This window comes from Rana temporaria, chromosome 3, assembly GCF_905171775.1.
Source record: "Rana temporaria chromosome 3, aRanTem1.1, whole genome shotgun sequence".
NCBI classification, from domain to species: Eukaryota; Metazoa; Chordata; class Amphibia; order Anura; family Ranidae; genus Rana; species Rana temporaria.
Genome location: NC_053491.1, coordinates 221841963 through 221869841, shown reverse-complemented (window position 1 = coordinate 221869841; position 27879 = coordinate 221841963). Strand labels below are relative to the sequence as shown.

General features: G+C 41.6%; 1 protein-coding gene across 1 annotated transcript in view; it reads right to left on the bottom strand.

The window, feature by feature from the left end:
* Positions 1-27879, bottom strand: part of GNPTAB (N-acetylglucosamine-1-phosphate transferase subunits alpha and beta) — a 134704-nt gene that overhangs the window by 58092 nt on the left and 48733 nt on the right. Inside the window, exons 8-11 of the mRNA XM_040344292.1 lie at positions 20060-20221; positions 11000-11179; positions 6692-6862; positions 1154-1277 (exon numbers count right to left, since the gene is read on the bottom strand). Of these exons, the coding sequence (XP_040200226.1) occupies positions 1154-1277; positions 6692-6862; positions 11000-11179; positions 20060-20221 (637 nt within the window). The remainder of the gene's footprint in view (positions 1-1153; positions 1278-6691; positions 6863-10999; positions 11180-20059; positions 20222-27879) is intronic.

Sequence of the window (27879 nt, the reverse complement as noted above, 5' to 3'; positions counted from 1 at the left end):
CCCATGTCCCACAATGAACTTAAAGAAAATGATTTTACAGCTAATACAAAAATCCTGTTTTCTTTTTGTATGCGCATTAGACCCCTTTTCACACTGAGGAATTTTTCAGGCGGTACATCGCTAAAAATAGCACTGCTATACTGCCTGAAAAACTCCTGCCCAGCAACCTCAATGTGAAAGCCGGAGGGCTTTCACACTGAGGCGATGCGCTGGCAGGAGAGAAAGAAAAACTCCTGCTAGCAGCATCTTTGGAGCGGTGAGAGGAGCGGTATGTATACCGCTCCTTCCCATTTAAAACAATAGGAAACCGCGGCAATACCGCCCGCAATGCGCCTCTGCAGAGGCGCATTGCGGGCAGTATTAACCCTTTATCGGCCGCTAGCAGGGGTTAATACCACACTGCTAGCTGCCGAATCCTGCGGCAAATCCGACGGTATAGTGCCGCTATTTTTAGCGGCGCTATACCGCCACCGCGGCTCCCGCCCCAGTGTGAAAGGGGCCTTAGCAAGGAGATATCCCTGAACTCACAGAGGAGGACTGTATGTGTTTAATCTACAACTTCCATAATGCTGCACATGTGTTCAGTTATGACACCAGCCATTGGACGGTTTGACAATTTAGTTGAGGGCACAACCGATGGGAGTGTTACATTACGGGCACGTGCCGAAAATCAAACTGTTTTTTGAAACTGCTAAATGGATGGGTTTATTTCCGCTTCAACTTAGTTTTAGCCTTATACAAGATAACGTATGTGCTCTCCTTTGCTCTGCTACTTTTTATCTCTTGGGCAAACATTTTCAGTTTCTTTTCCTATTTAAAGTCTGTGATACATGATATGGATTGAGCTTGTAAAACTTTCTGAATGACCTAGAGAATGTTTAAAGTCTTATAAATTTATGTGACACTTGATGCTGCTATTTACGCGGATATCCACTGTGCCACCTATCTTGGATTTTGTCTACTTTGATGGAAGCTGTATTTCATTTTGCTAAATAATTCAATAAATTGTTTTCTATTTGTCTGCAAAAATATATATGACAAGGTGTTTATAGTCCATATTTATTGACAAATGTCTTTTAAGGATGAAAAAAAAAGCATCAAATTTATTTAATTTTCGAATCTGTGGCGAAGATTTGACAAAGTAGGAGCTTACCAAGGCAATCCCCTCCATCCCAGTCACATGCAGAGTTATTGCAAGCTTTGTCACAATAACCATCTTTAACCCAAGATCCTGGACATCCCTCTGCACAGTTAGGAACAGGCCACGTCAAATAAACCTGCGTGTAAAAACACAAATGTATTACTCATTATCTGTTCCATTTAGGGAATTAATTTTTGTTGTATAAGCTGCATTCCCAAGCTATTAAAAATCAGAAAGCCCCAGAAATCTGTTGTCTAAAAAAAATTTTGTTTCTTAATACCTGATAAACATTTTATGAAGAACAATTTTTTTGTTCCAAATTATGCTTTTAAAAACAAAAATCAGATACAAGTAAAATATTTTTTATTTAATTATTAACCTAGCATTTTGTTAAAAGTTTTATCTTAACCACTTCTCTACCGCTGCACTTTAAAAAAAATAGTGGAGTGGTGGACAGTTTATAAACTGCACTTCAGAAAACACGCACAGACCGACAGTGTGCCTGTGAATCACTGTATTCTGAGCTGACAATGATGTCACCACTTCCTTACGTGTTGCATCACAGGTAACATGACTTCTTCAGGGGATCACCTGAAGAAGTCACGTGACTTGTGATGCAATGAATAGGGCAAAACTGATGACAATATAGGACTAGCCATGAAAAAAGTCAGGCACCAGGACTTGCAGTGCTGCCAATACATGCAAACCCTAAGGGGGCAATACGTAAAAGAAAAGTATGGGTTTGGGGTTTTTTCCTCCATTATACTTACCTCAGTGGATGCAGTATTGGTCCGATGCTGCATCTGTCCCCCGTCACCTCTACACTGAGAACCGAGGGATCGAACATCGCTGATGGCTCGGTTCTCACAGCTCCCCAAGCAGAGAGCTGCTGACTGTCAAATCAGCAGCTCTCCTCTCTGCTCCTCCACACTCACTGGAGCGCTGAGCTGTGGAGGGGTGGGGAGCGGCCACGTTAGGCTATAAGCGGCTCGCTGAGAGGCTGAGACGGGCATCAGTCCAGGCACCTGGAGGATCCAGACTCCCAGAGTCGGAATGATGCGGTGCCTGGACCGATTCCTGTGACGTCAGCAGAGAGCAGACTTCAGTCTGCTGTCTTTTGGAAATGGGTCACAGGAGTGCAAAAGGAATTGCACTCCTGTGACCCAAAGGAAAAGCCCAGCCAAAGAAGCTTAGGCTGGACTTCTCCTTTAAAGTGATTGTAAAGCCGTGTTGTTTTTTACTTACATACTTACCTTAACTGTGCAGTTCGTCTTGCACCGAGTGGCCCGAAGCCTCCTCTTTTGAGGTCCCTCGGCGGAGCTATCAGCTCCTCACCGCATCGTATAACCCCCTAGGAGAAGTGCTCTCTTGAGAGGTCATCTTGCAGGCGCGCTCCTGAGTCCAGCATTTGCATCCATAGACGCAGGATGCCAAACTAGGCCCGCCCCCCAGTTCCTTGGTAAAATGGTTGAGAAACACTGGTTTAGGGTCTTGTCCTGCTGGAAGGTGAACCTTCGCACCTGTCTCTTTTGCAGACTCTTAACAGGTTTTCTTCTAAGATTGCCTTTTACTTGGCTCAATCTAACTTCCCATCAACTCTGACCAGCTTCCCTGTCCCTGCTGAAGAAAAGCATCCTAAAACATGATGCTGCCACCACCATGTTTCACAGTGGGGATGGTGTATTCAGAGTGATGTGCAGTGTTAGTTTTCCACCACATATAGTGTTTTGCTTTTAGGTCAAAAAGTTCAAGTTTGGTCCCATCTCACCAGAGCACCTTCTTCCACGTTTGCTGTGTCCCCCACAGGGCTTCTTGCAAACTGCAAAGGGACTTCTTATGTCTTTCTTTTAACAATGGCTTTCTTCTTGCAACTTTTCCATAAAGGCCAGATTTGTGGAGAGCACGACTAAAAGTTGTCCTGTGGACAGATTCTCCCAGCTGAACTATGAATCTCTGCAGCAACTCCAGAGTTACCATGGGCCTCTTGGCTGCTTCTCTGATTAATGCTCTCTTTGCCCGGCATGTCAGCTTAGGTGGACGAAAAAAAAAAAAAAACAGAAATAGTTCAGCGCAATAAAAAATAAAAAAATTAACTAAAATATAACAATCCATCATCCAAAGATAAACTCATTGGTAAAGATAATCCAAATAACCAAGAATGTCACTACATGCACATGAAAAGTGTCCAAAGGCAGCAGTATCCCACACGTGAAAACGACTGACAAAACAATGAAGCAGTGATCCAGGTCCCACCACCACAGACAGCCTAGCCTCTCACCTCATTGACAGGTCACTGAGCCATAAAATTCACTCCTGGGATGATGACGGTGTAACAGTAAGCCGATAAACTTCCACAGCACATGTTAATGTTAAAAGAGAGGAACGGGACAATCTAGTGCTCACCGTATAAAAATGATTTATTTTGCAATAAAAATAGAAGGAAGTACTCACAAAAGAAACACTCACGAACAAGTGCCGGTTATACAAACATGTATGGTTGTTTACAACCTGAATGATGGTCGCGGGTGACGTCAGACGTGACACCTCCCCCCGTACACGTTACGTCCTGTAGGCAGGGACTTCATCAGCATGGGGTTGGAAGCATGTAGACGGCCCGCAATAACTTTATATATATATATATACCCTAGCAACCGTCAATCAACAAACAGCGCTCTCAGACTGGGTGGACAAATCGCTTAAACCAACCCTGCACTAATAGAAAGGCAAGGACAAAAGACTTATAATAAGAATGCCTTTTTAACAATTGTGAGTAAAAATCCACACTCTCACTAAGAAATTGATAAAAGACATCAAAGTCCGAAAAATTTTAAGGGACAATAAACACCCTTTAAAGTAACACTCCACCCGGAGCTAAAAAAAAGGAACAAATATTAAGATTCAAAAAATATAACGCTATTAATAGTAAACTGACGTCTATCAGTCCACTATCAGATAGCAAACAGGATGCATTACACATAACAAAATGAATCTAATAAAATATAAAAGTGTACATTAAAATACCCTGACAGCATAATAATCATAAGAAAAAAATTAACCCAATAAAGTTATTTATTAAAAATAAAAATGATCTATTAGAAATAAAACAATTGAGGTCAAAATCAACATTCAAGCCAGCCGGCGCCATTACCTTGGTCTCAAAAATCCAGAAGGACTCTCTGCGACTAAGCTGGCGAATGTAATGACCCCCTCGCCAATGCTTAGGGACTTTTTCAATTTCCCCAAAATTTAAGAGGTCTCGGATCCCGTTGATGACAGATCCTGAGTCGTGACACCTCTTTTAATATTACTTATGTGCTCTCCCACTCTTACGTGTAGTGCTCTCGAGGTCCTCCCAATATACTATATAGTCACACTCGAGCATGTACACCACACCCACAGTGGCACAATTTACTAAATCTTTAATTTGATCATTTTTATTTGTGACTGATGAGCTAAACTCTTTACGTTTTTTTTATATTATTTCTAGCATGTTTACAAGTGGCACACCTGCCACATGCATAGAAACCAGAAAGGAAACAAAATCGTTTATTTTCCACAATCCTAGACGGGATTTTAAGTTTAAAGGATCACTAAAGGAAAAAATTGTTTTGGCTGAAATGACTGTTTACAGGGTATAGAGACATAAAAGTTAACTGATTTCTTTTAAAAATGATTAAAAATAGATAAAAATCAACCATATAATGTGCCTGTAGTTTCACTTTCGTTTTTAAACTGGTTCCATGTTTATGTGAAGTAAAGAGACACACAGAACAAAAACAAACAAATCCAGGGCAGTGTTTTGTTTTTAAAATGAATCTGATTGGTTCTGTTAAGTTTTAGACACACAGTAATGACAGCTTAGACCACCGTGAAAAGCTCCCAGTATGATGGTTATAAGGAGCCAGACAACCAGGAAGTGTGGAGATCAGAGCAGTTTTACAGCAACTTCAAAGCAAAAACGAGCAATGAGGACTTGAAACCAGTACTGCAGTAAGGTAAAGGAAGCTATTTAGCTAAAAAAAAAAAAATCCTTTAGTGACCCTTTAAGCGATTTGTCCCTCGATCGACGGCTCTCCTAGAATTGAATTGTCATTCACTAGATTGGGCGGGGGTTAGGTCCGCCCAGTCTGAGAGTGCTATTTGTTGATTGACGGTTCTAGGGTAAATATATAAAGTTATTGCGGGCCGTGGACGTGCTTCCGTCCCTACGCTGACAAAGTCCCCACCTACAGGACGTAACGCATACGGGTGGGGAGGAGTCTCGTCTGACGTCACCCACGGCCATTATACAACTTGTAAACAACCACACATGTTTGCATAACTGGCACTCGTTCGTGAGTGCTTCTTTTGTGAGTACTTCCTTCTATTTTTATTGTAAAATAAATCATTTTTATACGATGAGCACCAGATTGTCCCATTCCTCTCTTTTAACCTTAACATATGCTGTGGAAGTTCATCTGCTTACTGTTACACCGTCATCATCCCAGGAGTGAATTTTATGGCTCAGTGACCTGTCTCGGGTCGAATCCATGAGATGAGAGGCTAGGCTGTCTGTGGTGGAGTGACCTGGATCACTGCTTCATTGTTTTGTCGGTCGTTTTCACGTGTGGGATACTGCTGCCTTTGGACACTTTTGATGTGCATGTAGTGACATTGTTGGCTATTTGGATTACCTTTACCAATGAGTTTATCTTTGGATGATCACACATGTACTGTTGTATTCTAGTTAATTTTTATTTTTTTATTGCGCTGAACCATTTCAGATTTTTTTTGTACCTGTGAGGTTTTTATTTGAATTATTTAAGTGTCAGCTTGCATATATATTTTACCATTGTGTGTATTTTCTCTGCGCTGAATACTTTAAACTTTTTATAGCTTAGGTGGACGGCCATGTCTTGGTAGGTTTGCAGTTGTGCCATCCATTTTCCATTTTCGGATGATGGTTTGAACAGTGCTCCATGAGATGTTCAAAGCTAACCCTAACCCTGCATTAAACTTGTCCACGACTTTATCCCTGACCTGTCTGGTGTGTTCCTTGGCCTTCATGATGCTGTTTGTTTTCACAAAGGTTTTCTAACACACCTCTGAAAGCTTCACAGAACAGCTGTATTTATACTGAGATTAAATTAAACACAGGTGGAGTCTATTTACTAATTATCTGACTTTTGAAGGCAATTAGTTCCACTAGAATTTAGTTAGGGGTATCAGAGTAAAGGGGGCTGAATACAAATGCACACCACATTTTCCAGATATTTACCTGTAAAAAAATAAATTGAAAACCATTTATCATTTTCCTTCCACCTTACAATTATGTGCCACCTTGTGTTGGTCCATCACATACAATCAAAATAAAATACATTTAAGTTTTTGGCTGTAACATGACAAAATGTGGAAAATTTCAAGGGGACTGTATGTGCAAGGTAGGAGAGGGGAAGGTTCAACCTACTATATAATGTATTACTTTGCTTGGAGCCAGATACATCGCTGAGCCTCTGCACTCAGATGATCTGTGTTGTTGTTCTATAATCCCGTTTATGAATTTATGCTTACCTTCTGACCTTTTGAATGGCTATAAAAATCATCAGGCCACACATGTGTACCAAACATAACATCATCGTTCATATATATGAATTTCTGAGAAAGTCCAGGAATCCGATGAATGTGGCTTTCAATAGCAGGAGAGCTAAAGGTAGGCAAATGACTAGTGTTCAAAAAGATTTCCTAGTAAGGAAAACAAAGAAGACATCATCATGGATAATCCAAATGCAGTAGCTTAAAGTCTGGTCAAATTGGCTGAGAGAGTGCTAACATGGTAATCATTGGTGTAAAGGACTACGATACTTTATTACCCTTAACAGATGCTCTGATTCTTCACCACTAAAACATAGGCATTACTACATAACAAATAGATCTTTCAACAAGGTTTTAGAGCTACTGACAGCTGATAATGGCTTTTGGACAAGCGAGATCATTTGTCTGTGCTCATACAGTACTTGACAGAGACCTGAGAGGGATTACAGACTAAAGTACACAGAAGGACACTGTAGAGTTCTCCATATGTCCCTGATCTGAGAGAGACTGGATGAAAAATACAAAATACAATCATTATCGGTGGTACTGTAAATGGTTTAATACCATGAAAAACATGGATAGGTCACAAAAAACATTATAACAATTTTGGCTCAGTTTCTGAAGTGGCGAGGGCTAGAAACAAGCAAGTTAGTTATTGCATTGGGTTTATATTATATTTCTTTAATATAAACAAACTGAAAAAAATAAAAAAAATAATATTTTATCTACAGTAACTTACTTATTACCATATTTTAGTTCAAGTTAAAAAGTGAAGACTTAATTTAATTGCTACTGCCACAGTAACGTAAAAGTGAACGAGCAGCTCTACATCTGCACCATTTAACTTTTATAGAACAGCCAGAAATTGGCTGAACAAAACCCTGAGCTTTTTTTGACCCCTTGACTAACAGGACGTTTATAAACGGTTAAAACACGCACAAAAGTTGTATTATCGGTGGCTGCCAACTGACAAAAGCGAAAATAATCCAGACCTGGAAGAACTAGTGGAGAAGATGACAGCAGTGGAAGGAGGAGCAGTAACAGCGACCAGTGCTGCAGGAGGCCAAACCCAGAGGCAAATCTTCCATAATGTACAAGTGCTATAGTTCTGCTTGAACTGTACACATACAGTAGGTAGGACAACATAAATTGAGTTTAAGGTAGAACTCCAGCCAAGAACTGTTTTTTTAATTGTTATCGTAAGAGTGAGAAAGTGTTAGCTCCTCTCACAGATGCTTACTGCAGTTTTATATATGTGTACGCTCAGTGCAAACGAGGTTAAAGCAATAATAAACCCAAAAGCAAACCTTTATTATATTGCAGCTTACCAATTCTTAGTTGTGATGCTTGCATTATAGAGCTACACCGATACCAGTTTTTTTAAGACCGAGTACCGATACTTTTTCTCAAGTACTCGGCGATACCAATAAACAATACCTATTTTTCCCTTGGATGCATTCATTTTTTAGAGTTCACACCAGTGAGATTTGACAGTTCAAAATTGCATTACAAGTCACACCCCATTGCTGGCAATGTAACTGTTCAAATTGTAGCGACTCAAGTCGCAGCGACTTTGAAAAAGGTTCCTTCACGACTTTTTTAGGCTTTCATCGCGATTTGCATTGACTTCTGTTAAATGGGCGCAAGCCGCAATGAAATCAGAGGTCCAAATCACACTGATGAAATCGCAAATAATTTGTTTTAGTATCGGAGCATTTGCATGACTACAAGTACTTGTGCAAATGCTTAGTAACATTTTGTTTCCTTTTTTTAGACTTTCTTTTATTCTCTACTGGTGATCCAGAACAGTGCGGCTTTGAAATCGCGCTACTTCAGAGCGATTTCCAAGCCGCAAATCAGTGCAATTTGGACCTCCAACTTCATTGCGGCTTGTGACTTCATTTAACAGAAGTCAATGCAAGTCACAATTAAATAGCAAAAAAGTATTGGTTTTAGTATCTGAGCTCTTGGTACATTGGCACCAATATCGGTATCAGTGCAATGCTACTGCATTAGTTTCCTTTTTAGACTTTCTTTCATTTCTTTTCTACTGGTGATCTGAGCAGTAACTGTTGTTTTTCACTAGAACAAGCTCTCCAGCAGATGTATCAGATACAGGAATGAGACAAACTATTTACCGCTGGCAGGGGTGCCTACAAACACCAGCTTCTATATATTCTTGTAAAACCATTATCCCTAAAAAGGAAAAACAAACTGTTTGCTGATTATAAAGTGTGAGCTGGAATTTGGCTTGAATTTGCTAGTGCATTTAAATTTCCTAGACAGACATAGCTGCTGCCCGAAGGTGTCCTATCACAGGAGGTGATAAAACTAATTCAGCCACCACATCTAATGATTGATAAGCTGCAATATATATTATTTTTGGTTTTGGGTTTAATACAGCTTACTTTAAGAGTACATACTTGCATGAGTACAGTTGGTTTCCTTCCTAGGGGCATTTCTCCATTCACTAAAAGTGAACAACTGCATGGGCTCTTGTAAATAACATGGTACAAAGATAAAAGTTTTACTGGAATCTCCGACACTAAGGCCTAGTACACACGAGAGGATTTATCCGCGGATACGGTCCAGCGGACCGTTTCCGCGGATAAATCCTCTCAAGGATTTCAGCGGATTTGGATCCGATGGCGTGTACTCACCATAGGATCGAAATCCGCGCCGAAATCCCCTCGCGATGACGTGTCGCCCCCGTCGCCGCGATGATGACGCGGCGACGAGCGCGACGCTGTCATATAAGGAATTCCACGCATGCGTCGAATCATTACGACGCATGCGGGGATCCCTTCGGACGGATTGATCCGGTGAGTCTGTACAGACCAGCGGATCAATCCGTTGGGATCGATTCAAGCGGATAGATTTGTAGACATGTCTACAAATTTTTATCAGCTGGAATCGGGAAATTTCCGCGGATAAATATCCGCAGGAATGTACACACCATAGAATCTATCCGCTGAAACCGATCCGCTGAGATTTTTCAGCGGATGGATTCTATGGTGTGTACGGGGCCTAATGCCTCGTACACATGATCGGATATCTGATGGAATCTAATCCGATGAATTTTTTCGTCGGATATCCGATGAAGCTGACTTTCATCAGTCTTGCCTACACACCATCAGTCAAAAATCGGACCGTACCAAAATGCGGTGACATAAAACACTACAACGTGCTGAAAAAAATGTTCAATGCTTCAGAGCATGCATTAACTGGATTCCGAGCACACGTGGATTTTTGACCGATGGACTTCCACACAGACGTTTTTTTCTATCGGTTTTTTATCCATAGGAAAAATTTAAAACATGTTCTATTTTTTTTTCACTGATGCAAAACAAACCGATGGGGCCCACACACGATCGGGTTGTTCGATGAAAACAGTCCATCGGTCCATTTTCATCAGACAAACCAATCGTGTGTACAGGGCTTAGGATATCATCTTTCCTTAACATGGACATGCTGCACTGTTAAAGCTGATTTGTTAAACAAATCCAAGTGTATTTATCGAAACTAAAATATATGTTGTGAAAGTTATAAAGTATTAACAAGCCCTTTGTGGTGTTAGCTAGTGTGTATAAATAAATCAAACTCTATTTGATATAATATGAAGAAATGTGCATGAGATCAAAAGCTGGCCCTCCTAGTGAGCAATGTTTTGATACAGGCAAGTCCAGCTCCAGCAGGGGAAATTTTTCAGATTCACAGGGCACGCAGTTATACATATCTTTTTCCATTGGATCATCCATAAACAAGATTTGTTTGGCTTTGCGTCAGACCACAGTTGTAACCATGGTTAAAAAAATGTGGCTTGGTGATAAACGAACATGTCAATCAGTTCACGGCACATAGGCCAAAACCATAAATAAGCTAGCACAGTAAGTATAAAGGTCACAGACAAGAGGACACGGGTCACTGTGAAATGATTCCCACTTCTGTCACTTCAACACCTCCTTTTTAAAACTGGAAACATGTAGCTGGATACCTAAACTGACACCTCAGCTAAAATGGTAGAACATAAAGAACAGTAAAATAATGCCATTGGTAAGCAAGAAACTCAAACTGTTTCATTGAGGAAAACTTATTTCATTTAAAGTGGTTGTAAACCTCAGACATGAAATATGAACAAAGTATATTCTTCTATACTGTGTACTTGTCTCAATTGAGAGTACCAAGTGTAATTTCTATCTTCTTTCTCTTTCCTTTGCGATCGTCACTGGGTATATGTACTGTAAGGGTTTACAATCACTTAGTAAAGTAAATAAATAGAAGTCCTACTTGGTGTGTTACGATGGTGACTCGTGGATTATCCAGATTCAGCCACGATGGTATTTGACCGTTTGTTACGATGAAAACATGACGCACCCAGGGAGCATGTTTTTCTATGGATCTCAAGGAGTAGCGAAGTTCTTCATTATCCTCAAAACGACTGGCAGAAATATCTTCATCCTGCTTTAGCTTTAATAACAAAGGAAAATCAGGTTACTGTGAAACTATGTGTACACCAAGTAAATCTGCATTGGCACGTTCACACTAGAACTGTAAGGTGCCACTACAGTGCCGTTCTGTGACAGCTCACCTAAGAGCACCACCAAGCCCCCCATAAAAAAAAAAAGAAATGTCCATTCATTGTACATGCAATATAGAGTACATATTGCAACATCTCCAAAAAAAACTTTCTAACCAATGATACCACAAAGCTCCTAGTTCCCTCCCTGGTCATCTCTCAGGCTCTACTACTGCAACTCCCTTCTCATTGGCTTACCTCTACATAGGCCATCCACCCTTCAGTCTATCTGTGTCTGCTACTTTTCTCTGTCAATTTCTCTACTGGCTTCCGCCTACGCAACAAATTAAATTCAAAATACTAACAATTTATAGAGCCATCCAAACTCGGCCCCCAGCTACATCACTAGCAGTCTCAAAATACCAACCAAATCGTCCTCTCCGTTCCTCCCAAGACCTCCTGCTCGCTAGCTTCCTTGTCACCTCCTTCTATGCTTGCCTCCAGGACTTTTCCAGAGCCTCTCCTATCCTATGGAACTCCCTAACCCAATCAGTCCGACTATCTCCTTCTTTAAAGCCCTGTACACACGCTCGGTTTTCCCAGCGGTAAAAAGTCCGCTGGGAAAACCGAGGGGAAAGCCGAGAACACGGCAGGAAAACTGCCATGAGAGCTTTGGCCAGAAATCCCGTCTGTGTGCATGCTCCATCGGCACTGCCTCACAGTATTTCCCATAGGAAAGTATTAGTAAATCTGTCAGAAAAAAAAAAAAACACTGGGAATCCCGACAGGAAAATAGAGAGCAGGTTCTCTATTTTCCCGCCGGGATTCCCGAAAGTTTTCCTGTCGGAAAAACTGCAAGTAAGCATACACACGTCCGGTTTTCCGCTCTTGGCAGATTTCCTGGCAAGAAAACCAGTCGTGTGTACAGGGCTTGAGACGATCCTTGAAAACCCTTCCTTCAGAGCCCATTCTGCCCCTACCCAACAACTGTATTTTTATTTTCTCCATCAGCTCATCCCCTACAGCCATTACCTTTTGTATCACTTTACACTCCTACTTCTAAATTGTAAGCTTTAACGAGCAGGGCCCTTCTGATTCCTCTTGTATTGAATTAAATTGTATTGTAACTGTACTGTCTGCCCTCATGTTGTAAAGCTTAGTGCAAACTGTTGATGCTATATACATTTTGTATAATAATCATAATAATAAGTATCCAACCATGTGAGCTCTGGAAACTGATTGCCACTACATTATACTTCTCATGTACATAACACGTCTGTCTCTACCTTCTCTGGTCAGTTTTTATACAAGAAAATTGGCAACTATTTTGAAACAGACCTTAAAAGGAGAAGTATGGCCAAAGCTTTTGGATCACAGGAGTGCAGTTCATTCTGAACTTGTCACCCATTTTCAGGCGACAGTGGAACAGAGCTGGTCCAGGCTCTGTAAATATTATGGCCCGGATTCACAAAGCACTTACGCCTACATATCTCGAGATATGCCGCGTAAGTGTAAATATGCGCCGTCGTATCTGTGCGCCATGCCCACAAAACTAGATACGCCTGAAAATAGGCTTCATCCGACCGACGTAACTTGTCTACGCCGGTGTATCGTGGGCGCATATTTAGGCTGGGCGCATTTGCCGCTCCCATCGATTTTCTAGGCACATATGCAAATGAGGGAGATACGCCGATTCACAAACGTACTTGCGCCCGGCGCATAATATACGTGGTTTGCGCAAGTCGTACGTCCGGCGTAAAGTTATTCCCCATATATGAGGCGCAACTCATGCAAAGGTATGGACCAGGGAACACAGCCGTCGTCGTTTACGTAGTACGCGAATATGGCTAGGCGTAGGTTACGTTCACATCGTAGGCAGTGATTCGTCGTATCTTAGGCAGTTGTTTCGACGCGATTCTGAGAATGCGCACTGGGAAGCGGCCACTGGACGGCGCATGCGCCGTTTGTTTTAAGTACTTCTATGGCGCTTGGCCCATCATTTGCATGGGGTCACGCCTCATTAGCATGGCTCACGCCCACTTCCACCTATGCTGGCTTTCGCAGAGGAAACCCAGCGTAGATTTGAAAGCGAGTGGGAGCAAGTGCTTTGTGAATACTGTGCTTGCCTCTCTGCGCTGCGTAGCGTATATTCCATACGCTACGCCGGCATAAATATGCGCCGATGTATGTGAATCCGGGCCTATGACTTTATGGAATTAGACAAAATCTACCTATGCAGTGACCAGCTGCAAGGGTGATTGCTCGTTACATCTATGGGTACTCTGTACACTTAACCTTACCCCCGATCCAGCCAACGTCATTGCTATACTCTTTTCCTCTGGGACTGTTGGCGGTACTTCAGCATCATCACTTACAATGCAGGGCTGTTAACATGCATTATGCGGGAAGTAGACAGAAGTGCGACCATGGTCCCCTTAACCACTTATGCCACGAACCATTTTCCTGGTCAAAGACCAGACCACTTTTTGCGATTTGGCACTACGTCGCTTTAACTGACAATTGCGCGGTCGTGCAACGTGGCTCCCAAACAAAATTGACGTCCTTTTTTGCCCAAAAATAGAGCTTTCTTTTGGTGGTATTTGATCACCTCTGAGGTTTTTATTTTTTGTGCTATAAACGAAAATAGAGCGACAATTTTTGCTCTAATAAATATCCCCCAAAAATATATATAAAAAAACTTTTCCCCCTCAGTTTAGGCCGACTTTATGGCGGACACATCGGGCACTTTTGACACATTTTTGGGACCATTGTCATTTTTACAGCGATCAGTTCTTTAAAAATACTCGGATTACTGTGAAAATGACACTGGCAGTGAAGGGGTTAACGACTAGGTGGCGCTGAAGGGGTTAAGTCTGTACAAGGGAGTGATTCTTACTCTTAGGGGGCGTGGCTAGACATAACACATCACTGGTGACCGTTCCCGATCCCCCTGTTCTGCCTTTGCCGACCACAATCACGGGCCGCCCGAGAACATTGAGTTCAAGAGACCCGTGGGCACACTCACGAAGCATGCCCGCTGGGCGGGAAATTTAAAGGGATGTACAGGTACGTCGCCAACGTACATTGGCGTGCGACGGTCGGCAAGTGGCTTCCCTGCAGTGAGGAATAAGGGAATGTTTCCTATTCTGACACCCCTAGACTGAACAAACAGTTAACCCTTGAAGTATGAGGGAGGGGCAGCTGCAAGGGTGCATTTTGTCCAATTCCTGAAATTGGGCTTCAAAGTAGGGATCGACCGATATCGTTTTTGAAGTGCCGATACGACACCAATATTGTGTGCTGATATTCTGTACGTTTAAAAAAAAATTTTTACACTTTTTTTTCTTTTGATCGCCGTTACTGCTGTCACAAGGAATGTAAACATCCATTGTGACAGTAATAGGCAGTGACTGGTAATCTTTGTGGAGGGATCAGGGGGTCTATAAGACCCCCCCCAAACCCCTCCTCTGAACTTGAAAATATTCAAAACGGCAAGATCTGCATTTTTTAATGCTTTATATTTTTTTTAAACCAGCGCCTTTAAGATGCCAGTCATCCGGGAAGTGATGTCACGACATCGCTTCTGGGTTACTAGATCCGAGACCTGAATGAAACATCGGCTTTGTTTGGGTCTTCGACCAGCCGGCTGGTTGTTGGGGCCTCCAGGTGGGACAGGAGAGCCCAGGCGAGCGGCGGAAGGGGGACATCCCCTCCAGTTTGTAATAAAATCTGTGTGGCTGTTGAGCCGCATCAGTTTTTATTATAATAAAGCCAACCGTCAGCTCTAAAGAACCATACCGGGGTGATGCCTGCAGCTGCATGCACCCCTCCGGTAAAACCCCTTGAAGCAATTATTGGTATTATCGAGTATGCTGGTGCCCGATACTTCAAAATAAGTGAATATCGGCCTCACCGATAATCGGTTGATCCCTACGCACAGGTTTATATTATCAGCAAATTAACACTGCTTAAAGGATATGTAAAGGTTTGTTTAAAAAAACAATCCAAAAAACCAACATGTCATACCTCCCCTGGGCAGTTGGTTTTGCACATAGTGACCCCGATCCTCCTCTTCTGGGGTCTCTCAGCAGCGCTCCTGGCTCCTCCTCTTCTCGAGTGTCCCATCGGAGAGCCACTCTCCCTCTGGGCACTCATGTGGGCACGCTGCCGTTTCCTGCTGCTGTGCCCATTGACACAGACAGCAGGACTCGGCCCTGCCCCTCGGACCTTTGGATTTAATTGACAGCAACAGGAGCCAATGGCTGTGCTGCTATCAACCTATCTATTTAGGACCCGAGACACCAGCTGGAGCTGGTGTGCTAGTCCCTGAAAGGTTTTTCCACCTTAATGCATTTACAACCCCTTTAATACTGTATATTTTTAACATGTTGTTGTCACCTTCTTATGACAAGCATTGCACAAGCTTACTGTAAATACATTGTGTTGCTAAAGCTAGTTGGCTAAGGGAGACTTACTGGCGGAAGAGAGTCATCCATTCTCATGGGAAGGATGGGGAAATGGGCTGCCTACCAAAGCCCATCTGTAATACCAAAAAAGGAGGTAAACAATCTTCCCAAGATAAATATATCCAGATTATGGACTGCTGTGAGGTAAAGTGACAAGCTTAGTAAATATAAACAAGACCTACATGTTGTTCTCATAGCAAAGGTATTTGCCTTTGACATTATTTAAGAAGGCACACTGTGATGTTATTTCCAACAGTTACTGGATAGAAAAGAACTCCTTTTTCCCCAGCCATGAGATAATCATTTATTTACACTTCACTCATGAAAGAAAGATGTTATAAAGCAGAACTCCAGCCTTATCTTCAGATTTGTGAACAGCGTGGTGGGCCCTGCTGCCAGAGACTAGGGCTGCCATGCATCAATGAATCAATGATCATAGGGAGCTATGGCTGCTTGTAAACATACACAGCTAATTACGTTACACAGCCCTGCAGTGCCCAGTGAGGTTTCACTTTTCTGATTGACTGATCAGCACTGCATGGCTGTGTGTACAACGGCATTCATAAAAGTGAAAGATCACAAAGTGCTGCTGTGCGATTCAATGTTTACAAGTTTGCAGCAACCTATATACAGCCCACTCCTACCAGTCACAATCTGCCTTGCTTAAAGAAGCACAAAGACCCAGTGATGATGTTACTGTGTCTAAATTCAAAAGAAGGCATGTCATAATGAAAGGTTTATTTAAAAAATAAATTAATTGGTATCTTGATGGGGGGGGGGGGGGGGATTGGGGGTGATAAAGAAGGAATCAGTGAAGGCAAACAAAAAATATTTTATTTTAGCTTCAAACTCAAGACTACCCAACTATTTCAAAGCTAACCAGCCACTTCCCCCTTCCTGCCCAGGACATTTTTCAGCGCCCTCACACTTTGAATGACAATTGCACGGTCATGCTACACTGTACCCAAACAATTTTTTTTTTACAATTTTCTTCCAGAAATAGAGATTTCCGTTGGTGGTATTTGATCACCTCTGGGGTTTTTCTTTCTTCGTTTCTGTTATAAAATGTTATTTTCTCCTTCACGGACAGGCACTGATGAGGCTGCACTGATGAGCACTGATGAGTTTGCACTGAAGAGAAGGCATTAATATGTAGAATTGATGGGTACCGAGAGACAGCACTGATGGGCACCGATATTGGGCACTGACAGGCATTAATAGATGGCAGTGATGGTCAGCCCTGACAAGGAGGTACTGACAGTCATTACTGATGGGCACTGAATCGCATCTGTGAAGGGTACTGACAGGCGTTAATTATTGGCACTGATTGGCACTATGGTAGGCACCTCTGATGGGGGCTGCACTGATAATCAATGCTCAACGCACCCTCCCCCCCCGACAGGAGAGCTGCCGATCGGCCGGTACCCGATCACGGCTTATCCTCCTGGACATCATATGACGTCCAGTCAGGATAACGGAGCCACATTGCAGACGTCAATCCACAATGGGGTTTGGCGGGAAGTGGTTAAAGTGGACTCAAATGTTAAATAAAAGCTGTGTTAAAGCAGAGCTCCACCCAAAAATGGAACGTCCGCTTTAAGTGTAGGTGACTCTCTGACAATACACATTTAAGGGAGGAGTGGGTACCCTGTTTTTACAGGCACCCAGCTCCAACTTCCTCCCTGGCGCCGGAAGGAAGATCACCTCTCTCCCCTCCCTCCAAGCTTTTGGGACATGTCACAGGTCCCAGAAGATTTTCCGGCCAATCACAGCACAGTGCGCGCCCGGCTGTGAAGCCACAGCAGGGCGCCCACAGTAACAATGCCGGCCCCACGAAGAGGAGGGAAAGAGGAGCGGGCCGTGGGACAGGTGAGCATCTGATTATTAAATGTCAGCAGCTACACTTTTTGTAGCGGCTGACTTTTAAATAAGTGGAAATACGCTTTAACACACTGTCTAAGAGTTGAAATAACAGAATTTTGACTTACTTACTTAAATTATTTTCTTGGAATACACAGAAAACAGGAGAGTTAAAAAGGATAAGTTTACTTAAAAAAATACATCAATTAATGCACATTTTTGCAGGTAAAAAAATGTGCATTATTTTTATGTTTGGAGCCTGTAAAGGCATTACACCTGCAATCAGCAGATGCCATACAGGTCTCCTGCAGATCTGTCAATGTATCTGTGTACCCGTAAAGGCAAGTAGATACACAGCGCCGTGGTAGTTCATTGAGAACTACAAGGGGACATCCGCAAGGGATGTGGGGGACTTGTAGTTCATTCATACACAGAGCTCTGCCCACACGACCACGCTGATTTTAAAAACGGACAGCTAGTACAGGGAACTTCTCCCTGTACTGCCATCGAGGAGAGGGAGAAAAAAAAAAAAGAATCGGGCAGCGGCTGCAGTATGGAGAACTAATTTTCCTAATTGTACATCACAGGACACAAGAACGTTTATTTTTAGACCAATAAGGATGTCCAAAAACCTCTATTTAAGGGGTGAGCAACAACGACTAACATGCTAACAAACCTCTTAGCAAGAAAAAAAAAGAGTAGTAGTAAACAGAAGGCCGAGACCCGATGGCTTCACAGAAATGGAGAGAACCTTTCTTTTCAGGCTGCAACAGCTGAGTAATAATATGCTGCATTCACCTGGCAATTGTAGAACAAAGGGCAGCCTGTCCCTTTTGGGAGCCTTAAGGTAGGCCTCGACAAAATCCAGGGGCCGATCGCAATTGCGACAAGAAATTGTGACCTGGCGCCTGGGGAAGCTTAGGGCTGCAGAAGGCCGCAAAGCCGTGGCCTCAATTACCGGCCAGCGCGGGCGTGGTCGCGGCGGGCCCGCGCCCGCTGGTAATTGAGGCGGCGGCTTTGCGGCCTTTACAGAAGGAAGCTGAGGCCTGCAGAAGGCTCAAAACCGCGGCCTCAAATACCGTCCGGCGCTTCCTTCTGTGATCTGGCGCCATCTTGTGGTGGCTGTTTGCATTAGAGGTTACATTACATTACAATTAGCAAAACAGCAGTTCTGTGTTTTTCACTGCCATCTCCTTCCCTCTAATTAGAACCCCCAAACATTATATATAATTTTTATTCTAACACCCTAGAGAATAAAATGGCGGTCGTTGCAATACTTTCTGTCTCACTGTATTGGCGCAGCGGTCTTACAAGCGCACTTTTTTTGGGAAAAAATATTTTTTAATTAAAGTGTAAGACAACAGTAAAGTTAGCCCAATTTTTTTTATATTTTGAAAGATAATGTTACGCCGAGGAAATCGATACCCAAAATGTCACGCTTCAAAATTGCGTCCACTCGTGGAATGGTGACAAACTTTTACCCTTTAAAATCTCTACAGGTTGCATGTTTTGGGTTACAGAGGAGGTCTAGGGCTAGAATTATTGCTCTCACTCTACCAATCGTGGCGATACCTCACATGTGTAAGAAAGAAAACCGCCGCTCCAGACAAATGCACTTCAGTGGTGAGTATGGTTCAAAACCCGATGGGTGCAGGCAATGCACAAAGCATAAATAAGAGGGAGGAGATGATGGACAGCCGCACTCCAATAAATCATACATGGAAATTAGTATAATATAAGTGCATAAACCACTAGTACAACAATAGTTTGGATTTGATTATATACAGACTTTTGCACAGTTGTAACACACTCAGTTATTGTTACATCTACTATTGTTGTACTAGTGGTTTATGCACTTATATTATACTAATTTCCATGTATGATCACATATTTTTGTTTTGGAGCTGTTTAGTTTGATAGTATATATTTGATACAATATTTGCTATACACATTTATTCACTAGCGCCCCCACCTTCATAAACAACGCTATGTAATAGCAGGAAAAAAAAATTACCTGTGAGTTCACAGTTACACTGGATTTCGTTAATATCAAGGCTTGATAATACAGTGTGATTGACCAACTGATGAGGTCATGTCATGTCTAGCATAGGCTAAAATCATTACTTGCCGCTCTGCACTTGTTATACTTGAAGCACATGGCCATACGTCTGTAATAACGCGCAATGCTTCTTAACACCATAAGAAAAATGCTGCTACCACATAAACAAGTATTGATTGCTCCTTTGACCCCTTTTAAGAACATTTTGGTACTGGCTATGAAAAGTGCACTGCCCAGTCCATTTATCTACTCTCATCAGTTGGATGGCTTCTAAGCAGAGAGGTCCTGTAGACATGCCAGGAATGAAAATAAATCTGTGACCTTTGAGCTCTTTAATTATATCCAAGGTAGCTGTCAATTAGCACTGCTTTCTCTTAAGATGTAGACATTGATACAGCTAAATACCCTGCTTGGTGATCTGCGGAGGTAGCTGCCTAATCACATACCTGACTCACAGCACTGAGATCCCATAACAAGTAAGCTGGATTCAGTGTCACCTCTTTTCCTTCTATAGTCATGTTCTTCTTTGATTGAATGTTTAGTTCATAAAAGTCTTTGGGATTGTTCAGCTGCAAAAGTGCTACACTTGCTTCAGAGTACAGCTGCACCTACAGGGGATAAAAACAATCAGTTCAATAACATTCTCTGTATTCACTTGTACAAAAAAAATAAAAAGATAATCATTTAACTACATATGATACTTTGAGAATCAATATCATCGTTATTGAAAGGTGCATACTGACAGCCAGTATTGCCCACTGGTTTCTTATGTCTCTTGATGACTCTACTGGTGAGAATTATGCAACATAGCACATATCACCCTTAAATGCCGCTCCTTCAGCTACAGTAGGTCAGCCCTAGTGCTACTGACACTTTTCTCTTAATGCAAAAAAAAGAACTTAGAGACTGAGAGAGAATTAGGCGTGTGTAAATCAATGGTATGAGAGCGGTCTTAACTGGTCCGACACAAGTTGGTCCGACTTAAGTTGGTCCGACTTTGAAAAAGGTTCCTGCACTACTTTGGTGTGACTCAAAGTAGGATCCTTGCCACCAGAACCCCTAATTTTACACTTCTTGATTAGTGCTTGAACACTGCTGATGGGCACTCTCAATTCCTTGGATATCTTTTTATATCCCTTTCCTGTTTTATACAGTTTAACTACCTTTTCCCGCAAATCCTTTGACAATTCTTTTGCTTTCCCCATGACTCAGAATCCAGAAACGTCAGTGCAGCACTTGATGAAAGATGCAAGGGTCTGTCAGGAGTCCAGAAACGCATTGACCTTTTATACACACACACACACACTAAATACAAGCAAACAGATCACAGGTGAGGATGGTTAACTTTAATTAGCCATTCAAACCCCTTTGTGTCAACTTGTGTGCATGTTATCAGACCAAAATCACCACAGTATGTAAACTTTTGATCAGGGTCATTTGGGTAGTTTCTGTTGTCATTATGATTTAAAAAGAGTAAACACAGTTTAATCATAGCAAATGGCTTCAGCCAAACACGAACCATGGAGTGAAAGAAAAGTTTTTGTGTTATCATTCATACTCTCTGAAAAATTGCCAAGAAATCACAAATTCTGTAAACTTATGAGCACAACTATGTATGTATGTATGTATGTATGTATGTGTGTGTGTATATATATATATATATATATATATATATATATATATATATATATATATTTATTTATTTATATATTTATTACACACACACACACACACACACACACATATATATCCACATTTAAAAAAAAAAAAAAACATAAAAGAAAAACCCTGTATAGCAAAAGGCATAACGAGCTAGTATTTACTAGCTCATTATAAAATACTTACCTTAGATCAAAGCCCCCATATCGCAACCTGGTCCATGCCGAGGGAGCTGACATTTTTGTCCTCTGCGTTTCTTCATCTGCCGGACCTTCAGCCGGGCATTCAGAGCGCATGCGCCGCTGAGGTCAGCGGCTGTATGTAAAGTGAGTATCTCCTAAACAGTACAGGTTTAGGAGATATTAATTTTACCTACAGGTAAGCCTCATTATAGGCTTACCTGTAGGTAAAAAAAATTACAAAAAACGGTATACAACCACTTCTTTATTATGAGTGTATATCCCACCCACTGCAAGAACTGGGTTATTGCAGTTTGCATATGTTGAATTTGCAATACAAAATATCACAGTTTTTTTTTTTTATGGTGTGTGTATGTATGTATGTATGTATGTATGTATGTATGTATGTATGTATGTATGTATATATATATATATATATATATATATATATATATATATATATATATATATATATATATACACACACACACACACACCCCGCATATTTATCGCACAGTAATATTAGTAGCGCAGCACTACTTCATTTGCACATTTGTATACACTATAGTTGTGGAAACACTATAGGTGTCTGTAGCAGCTAATTGAGGAATATTAATTATATATTCACTGATGGATAGCGTGGGAGTACCACCCATTTTTTTTTAGAACATTTTAACATTATGATAAAATAACAGAATTATTATGACATTTTACATAATGTATGTCAACGGAAATCTATTAACAAGTCCATCTCAGACTGTTAAAACTAAAAAAGATTGAGATTGGCAACTTCACATCTTGTCATGGGGCAGGGAATAGAGGCATCCAAACTTCTTCTATAAACAGAACAACATTTGCATTGAGACTAGCAGACAATACGCCCGGGAGCAGCTGACTGTGGTGTAATATTCCCGTTATTTGGAATGAAGTCTCCTGCTATCCAGGAAGAGCAACTGGACGGGTGAAGACATGACATGACCATATTACCTTACACTGGGACGGTCACCAATTTGAACAGAAAATATCTGAAAAGTACAAATATAGCAACGTATCACCCTGCCTCTTCTTTTATCGGAAAATGGTGATAATCCATATCAAATGTTTCGATATTCAGAGACTCACCAAAAAAATCTACTGTCAAATCCTGGATTAGCAACTTCCACTTCTGTGGTGCAAACCATGCTAACAGATCTGTGTTAATTGTCATGTTTATTGCGTAAATGATTGACATGATATCAAATAATTGTATATATATTACAGTGAGCTAAAATAACATGGGTGCAGCAGATTCAGTGTCTTCTCTGAAAGACATCCTCATAAGGAGACTTATTTATGATGGCCTGCGATTTTCAGCATAGTGGTGTGAATAGTCCATATATACACTGATCAGCCATAACTTTATGACCACCCACCTAATATTGAGTGAGCACCCCCTTTTGCCACCATAACAACCCTGACCTACAAAGGCATGGACACCACTAGACCTCTGAATGTATGCTGCGGTATCCGTCATCAAGCTGTTAGTACCAAATCCTTTAAATCATGTAAGTTGCAACGTGGGGCCTCCATGGACTGTTTTTTCCAGCACATCCCAGATGCATGATTGAACTGAGACCTGGAGAATTGTGGGGCTAAATCAATACCTCAAACTTGTTGTGGTGTTCCTGAAACCATTTTCTCAGTGTAGCAGGGCACATTATTCTGCTGAAAGAGGCCACTGCCAACAGGGAATACCATTTCCATGAAGATGTGTACTTGGTCATCAAACACGTGTAGGTAAGCAATACATGTTCAGAAACATCCACATGGATGGCAGGATCAAAAGATTTCCAAGCATCACACTGCCTCCGCCGCCTCGCTTTCTTTCTATTAGTGCATCATGGTGTCATCTCTTCACTAGGTAAGCGACACACACACCTGCCCATCCACATGATGTAAAAGGAAATGTGATTCATCAGACGAGGTCACCTTCTTTTATTGCTTTGTGGTCCAGTTCTAATCCTCAAGTGCTCATTATAGGTGCTTTTGGCTGTGAACACGGGTCAGCATGGGCACCCTGACCTCTCAGTGGCTCCTCAGCCTCATACACAACAAACTGAGATGCCTATTTTTTTTCTGCTTTCAACACATCAACTTCAGGGGCAACATGTTTACTTGCTGCCTAATATATCCATCTGAATTTTAGATGCCATTGTAATGAGATAATCAATTCACTTAACCGGTCAGGGGTCATAAAGTTATGGAGGATTGCTGTAGGAAAAACATTTTTGTAGTGAAGAAATAGGGCCATTGTTGACCCGATGCTGAAAACCCTTATTGCCTAGCTTTTTAAGGTTTAAAGTGGCGTTAGACCCAAAAACAAACATTTAATATATTGACCCTTACAGCTCTGCACTTTGCAGTCTGGGAAGCTCTGAAAGTATATTGCTAAGGGATACTAGTAAAAAAATAATGTTTTTAAAGTAAACACAAAGTTTTGGGGAGTAATCTGATGGTATAAGTATAGAGGAAAATATTATTAATCCATATAATATTTAATTGAATAACTGGGACACAGCACAGGTACTAGTGAAAAAATATTGCATCGAAGAAGGTACCACCGATCGGCAAGCTGCGAGAGCGGGAGGACGTCATACGAGGACGCACATCATTTCAAAATACAGCAGCAGGCGGGAGGCAGTTATAGTGGAGTTCCACCCAAAAATGGAACTTCCGCTTATCCCACTCCTCACCCCCTTACATGCCACATTTGGCATGTAATTTTTTTTTTGGGGGGGGGGGGGGAGTGGGGGCTTCAGGAGAAGGGGACTTCCTGTCCCACTTCCTCCTTCCGCCGAGGGGCTGCAAAGGCGATTAAGCTTAATCGCCTTTTGGCAGCCCCTCCCTGTAGGCGATCGCCTAGGACACGTGACAGGTCCTAGGCGATCGCCTGTCCAATCAAACAGCGCAGCGCCGGGCTGCACGTGCATGCGCAGTGCCGCTCGCGCATGCGCAGTGGGTGCCCGGCCGTGAAGCCGAAAGCTGTTACGGCCGGGTGCCCACAGTGACAATGAAGACGCCGGCCGGGGAGGGGGGAGAGGAGCGGAGCCCCGGCCGGCGTGTCGCTGGAACAGGTAAGTGTCTGTTTATTAAAAGCCAGCAGCTACACTTTTTGTAGCTGCTGACTTTTAATAAACATAAATATTGGCTGGAACTCCCCTTTAAAGTATATTTAAAGGCAAAACTTATTTTTTGTTTTGGATACAGGGGAAAGGATTTATAACACCTGTTAGTTTTTATTTCTGTTTGTGCCCCCATTAGCGAGACTCATCCTATTTGTCCTGTTTACCACCATCATCGTAAAGTGAAAGTGCTTGAAAATCCCAAATTTTGGGCTGACATCAGAAAAAGTAGTAAAGGGGAAATCTTCCAATGGGAACACTAGTTCTGGTGACACCCCAAGATTCCCTCACTTTTGGCTATAGGACAAGTAGTGAAGGGAAATCGCATACAAAATCACAGATGGCAAAAAAATAATGGGGTTTATAAGCTTCCCTTAGGCCCCTTTGACACATGAAGACCTTTCATTTCATCAGGTCACCTTTTTTCAAAGAAAGAGTTTACAGTACATCTGTTTCTCATCAGTTTTTCTTCCATTTCTCATAACCTTATTATCCTTCTCTCAACAATTTTTCATCAGTTTCTACTCGGTTATTCCATTTTTCTTCCAATCCGTTTTTTTTTTATTATAATGGAACAAGAATGGTGCTTTGATCCATAAAAAAACTAAAACTGATGTTGACAGAAGCGGATGTAAACAGATGTAAATGAATGATTATCTTTTTACATCCATTTTTCCATGGGGATGCATTGATGTCTGTTTTTTATCTGTCAATGGATGGATGAAAAATGGACAAACGCATGTATAAAAGGGAACTTACTCCATCAAAAAAATAAATACAAGTTTTGCCTTTAGTTACACTGTAAAATGACAGCCAGAAAACTAGTATTTTCAACTAGTAGTTTCACTTAAAGTGGACCTTCAGTCATTTTTTTTTTTTTTTTCAAAATTTCCAGCTATTAAATCTTCTGCTCTTGTTGTTTTAACTTTGGATAGTAAAGTACCTTATACAGCCCACATCCTGTTTCTCGGCTGTAAAAAAGCCTAGTCTTATGACATCATGCACTGATCTCTCTCTCTCTCCAACTCTCATAAGCGTTTGCCAGGAACGGAGGGGGGTGAGTCATGAGGGTCAATGAGAGCTGCAGAGCTGGAGGTGTACCTCTGTGTAAATCCAGGAAGTGAACAGGCAGCAGCTTCAGCTGCCCACAGTTGAAATGGATGCAGCCAGACTCAGTGGAGGGAGGTTCCTGCAGCATATTTGGCAAGTACAGAATCACAGTATATATAAAATAATATGCAAAGTGATTGGAGGGAAGTTTCAGAATGGGAAAGATGTTTTTATTACAAATCATATGGGCAGACTGCAGTTCCTCTTTAAGATTACAATTAGATGATAGATATGTCCGCTTAGGTGATTTTCTTTATTTTATATTTATTTTGTAGCTGGATTACATGGTTGCTTTTTTATTTTTGCCTGGTGTTCAGGCTTACTTGCTATGCTTTCTTTACTTAAGTCTCTTAAGTACTTGAACTCTGGTGAAATTTTTTCACTGTAAAACTATACACTCTATCCAGCATAACTTGGATTATTGGCTGCACACGGACACTGCGTTCTGTACAAAACAGATTACCTCTAGATTAGATCTATACAATTCAAAATATTCAAATACTATGCGACTAGACAGGTCAAGTTTTTTCTTAATCTCTTACACTTGTCACTTGCGCAACTCTCACAGCGTGGGCTATATAAAAATATACACATCCTCAGTGATCAGTCAGATAAAGACACAGCTCCATCTAGTGGTGGAAATACTTTTGGAAAATGTTACACTAGAAACTTTGCAGCATTATTTAAACTGAATTTTTATATAAAACATTTTGGAAGGATAGAACAACAATTTTCACACATGTCTTTTGCAGTCGTACAGAGTGCTCTGTGACCCCCAACGCTTGAGACACTAAAAGGGACAACTTTTGGCCTGCTCCCTTACCCCCTCCTGTAGATTGGCTGATTTAGGCACAACTTAAACTCTCTTGCCACAATCAACATCTTTGGCCACTTTGATTGGCCGGTGCAGGATAATGTAATGCACAGGAAAGTAACAAGCCTTTAGGCAATAGTTTTTCTCTTCTAAAAGGAGAAAAAAAAAAAAAAAAAAACACTTTCTGCCTATATTTTATATTTCACGTCAGTGGCCAATAAATGATGGAAGCCAATGTGTTCCTGGTTAACCCCTATACAACTGTCTAACACCTATATGTGTCGGCAAAGGGATGGGGTTTAATACCCATTCACACATATCCATATCGCTGGACGGCTGAAGTTTATGTGCTAAAAGCGCGCTCTTAGCACAAAGATCGAGCTGTCGACAGCTCTTTGTCCGGGGAAAAGATCGGTAGCTGGTCAGAATCGCTTTAAATAATGTGACCACTGTGACAGTGGTCACATAATCCATCCCATACCCTAGGCAACTATTTAAAAGGACGCTGGTGTGGGCAGGAAGGGGTTAAAGTCTGTTTTTGCTCAAACATTTGTTGCCATGGCTTACTTACTGCTTTATTATGACTGCCATTGGCCTGAAAGCAGTGCCATTATATGGTAGTGACACCCTTTTATACCGGTATATAAATACTGTGTAAAATATTATACACTCACCGGACAGTTTATTATGTATTATTTTTTTATTATTATGTATACCTGTTGACTTGCTTGGTAAAATAAATTGCTAATCAGCCAATCACATGGCATCAACTCAAAGCATTTAGGCATCTAGACGTGGTGAAGACAATTTGGCATGGAGAAGTGATTTTAAACATAGCATGGTTGTTGGTGCCAGACAGGCTGGTCTGAGTATTTCAAAAACTGATGATCTACTGGGATTTTCATGCACAACCATCTCTAGGGCTTACAGAGAATGGTCTGAAAAATGAAAATATCCAGTGAGCAGCAGTTGTGTGGACGAAAATGCGTTGTTGATGTCAGAGGACAATGGGCAGACTGGTGTGAGATGATAGCAAGGCAACAGTAACTAAAATGACCATAAAACAAGAAAAGCTGCTCCAGGTGAGCGAGTCTATGGTTAATCCCCACACATACTAGTCAGGTGCTTGCCCAGCCTGTATGGTGTGTAATGTGAAAAAAAAATTCCGGACGGCTGCACTTCCAAAAATCCTTTTATTGAAGCTTCATATGACAAGTGGTTGACAGATGGAGCAGGAGACAAAGAGGTAGATGTGTTTCGCTTTATTATTGAGGGTACATTACCTTGCATTACCGGTAACAACTAAACGCAGATATTTGCGCGAAACGTGTCTACATCTTTGT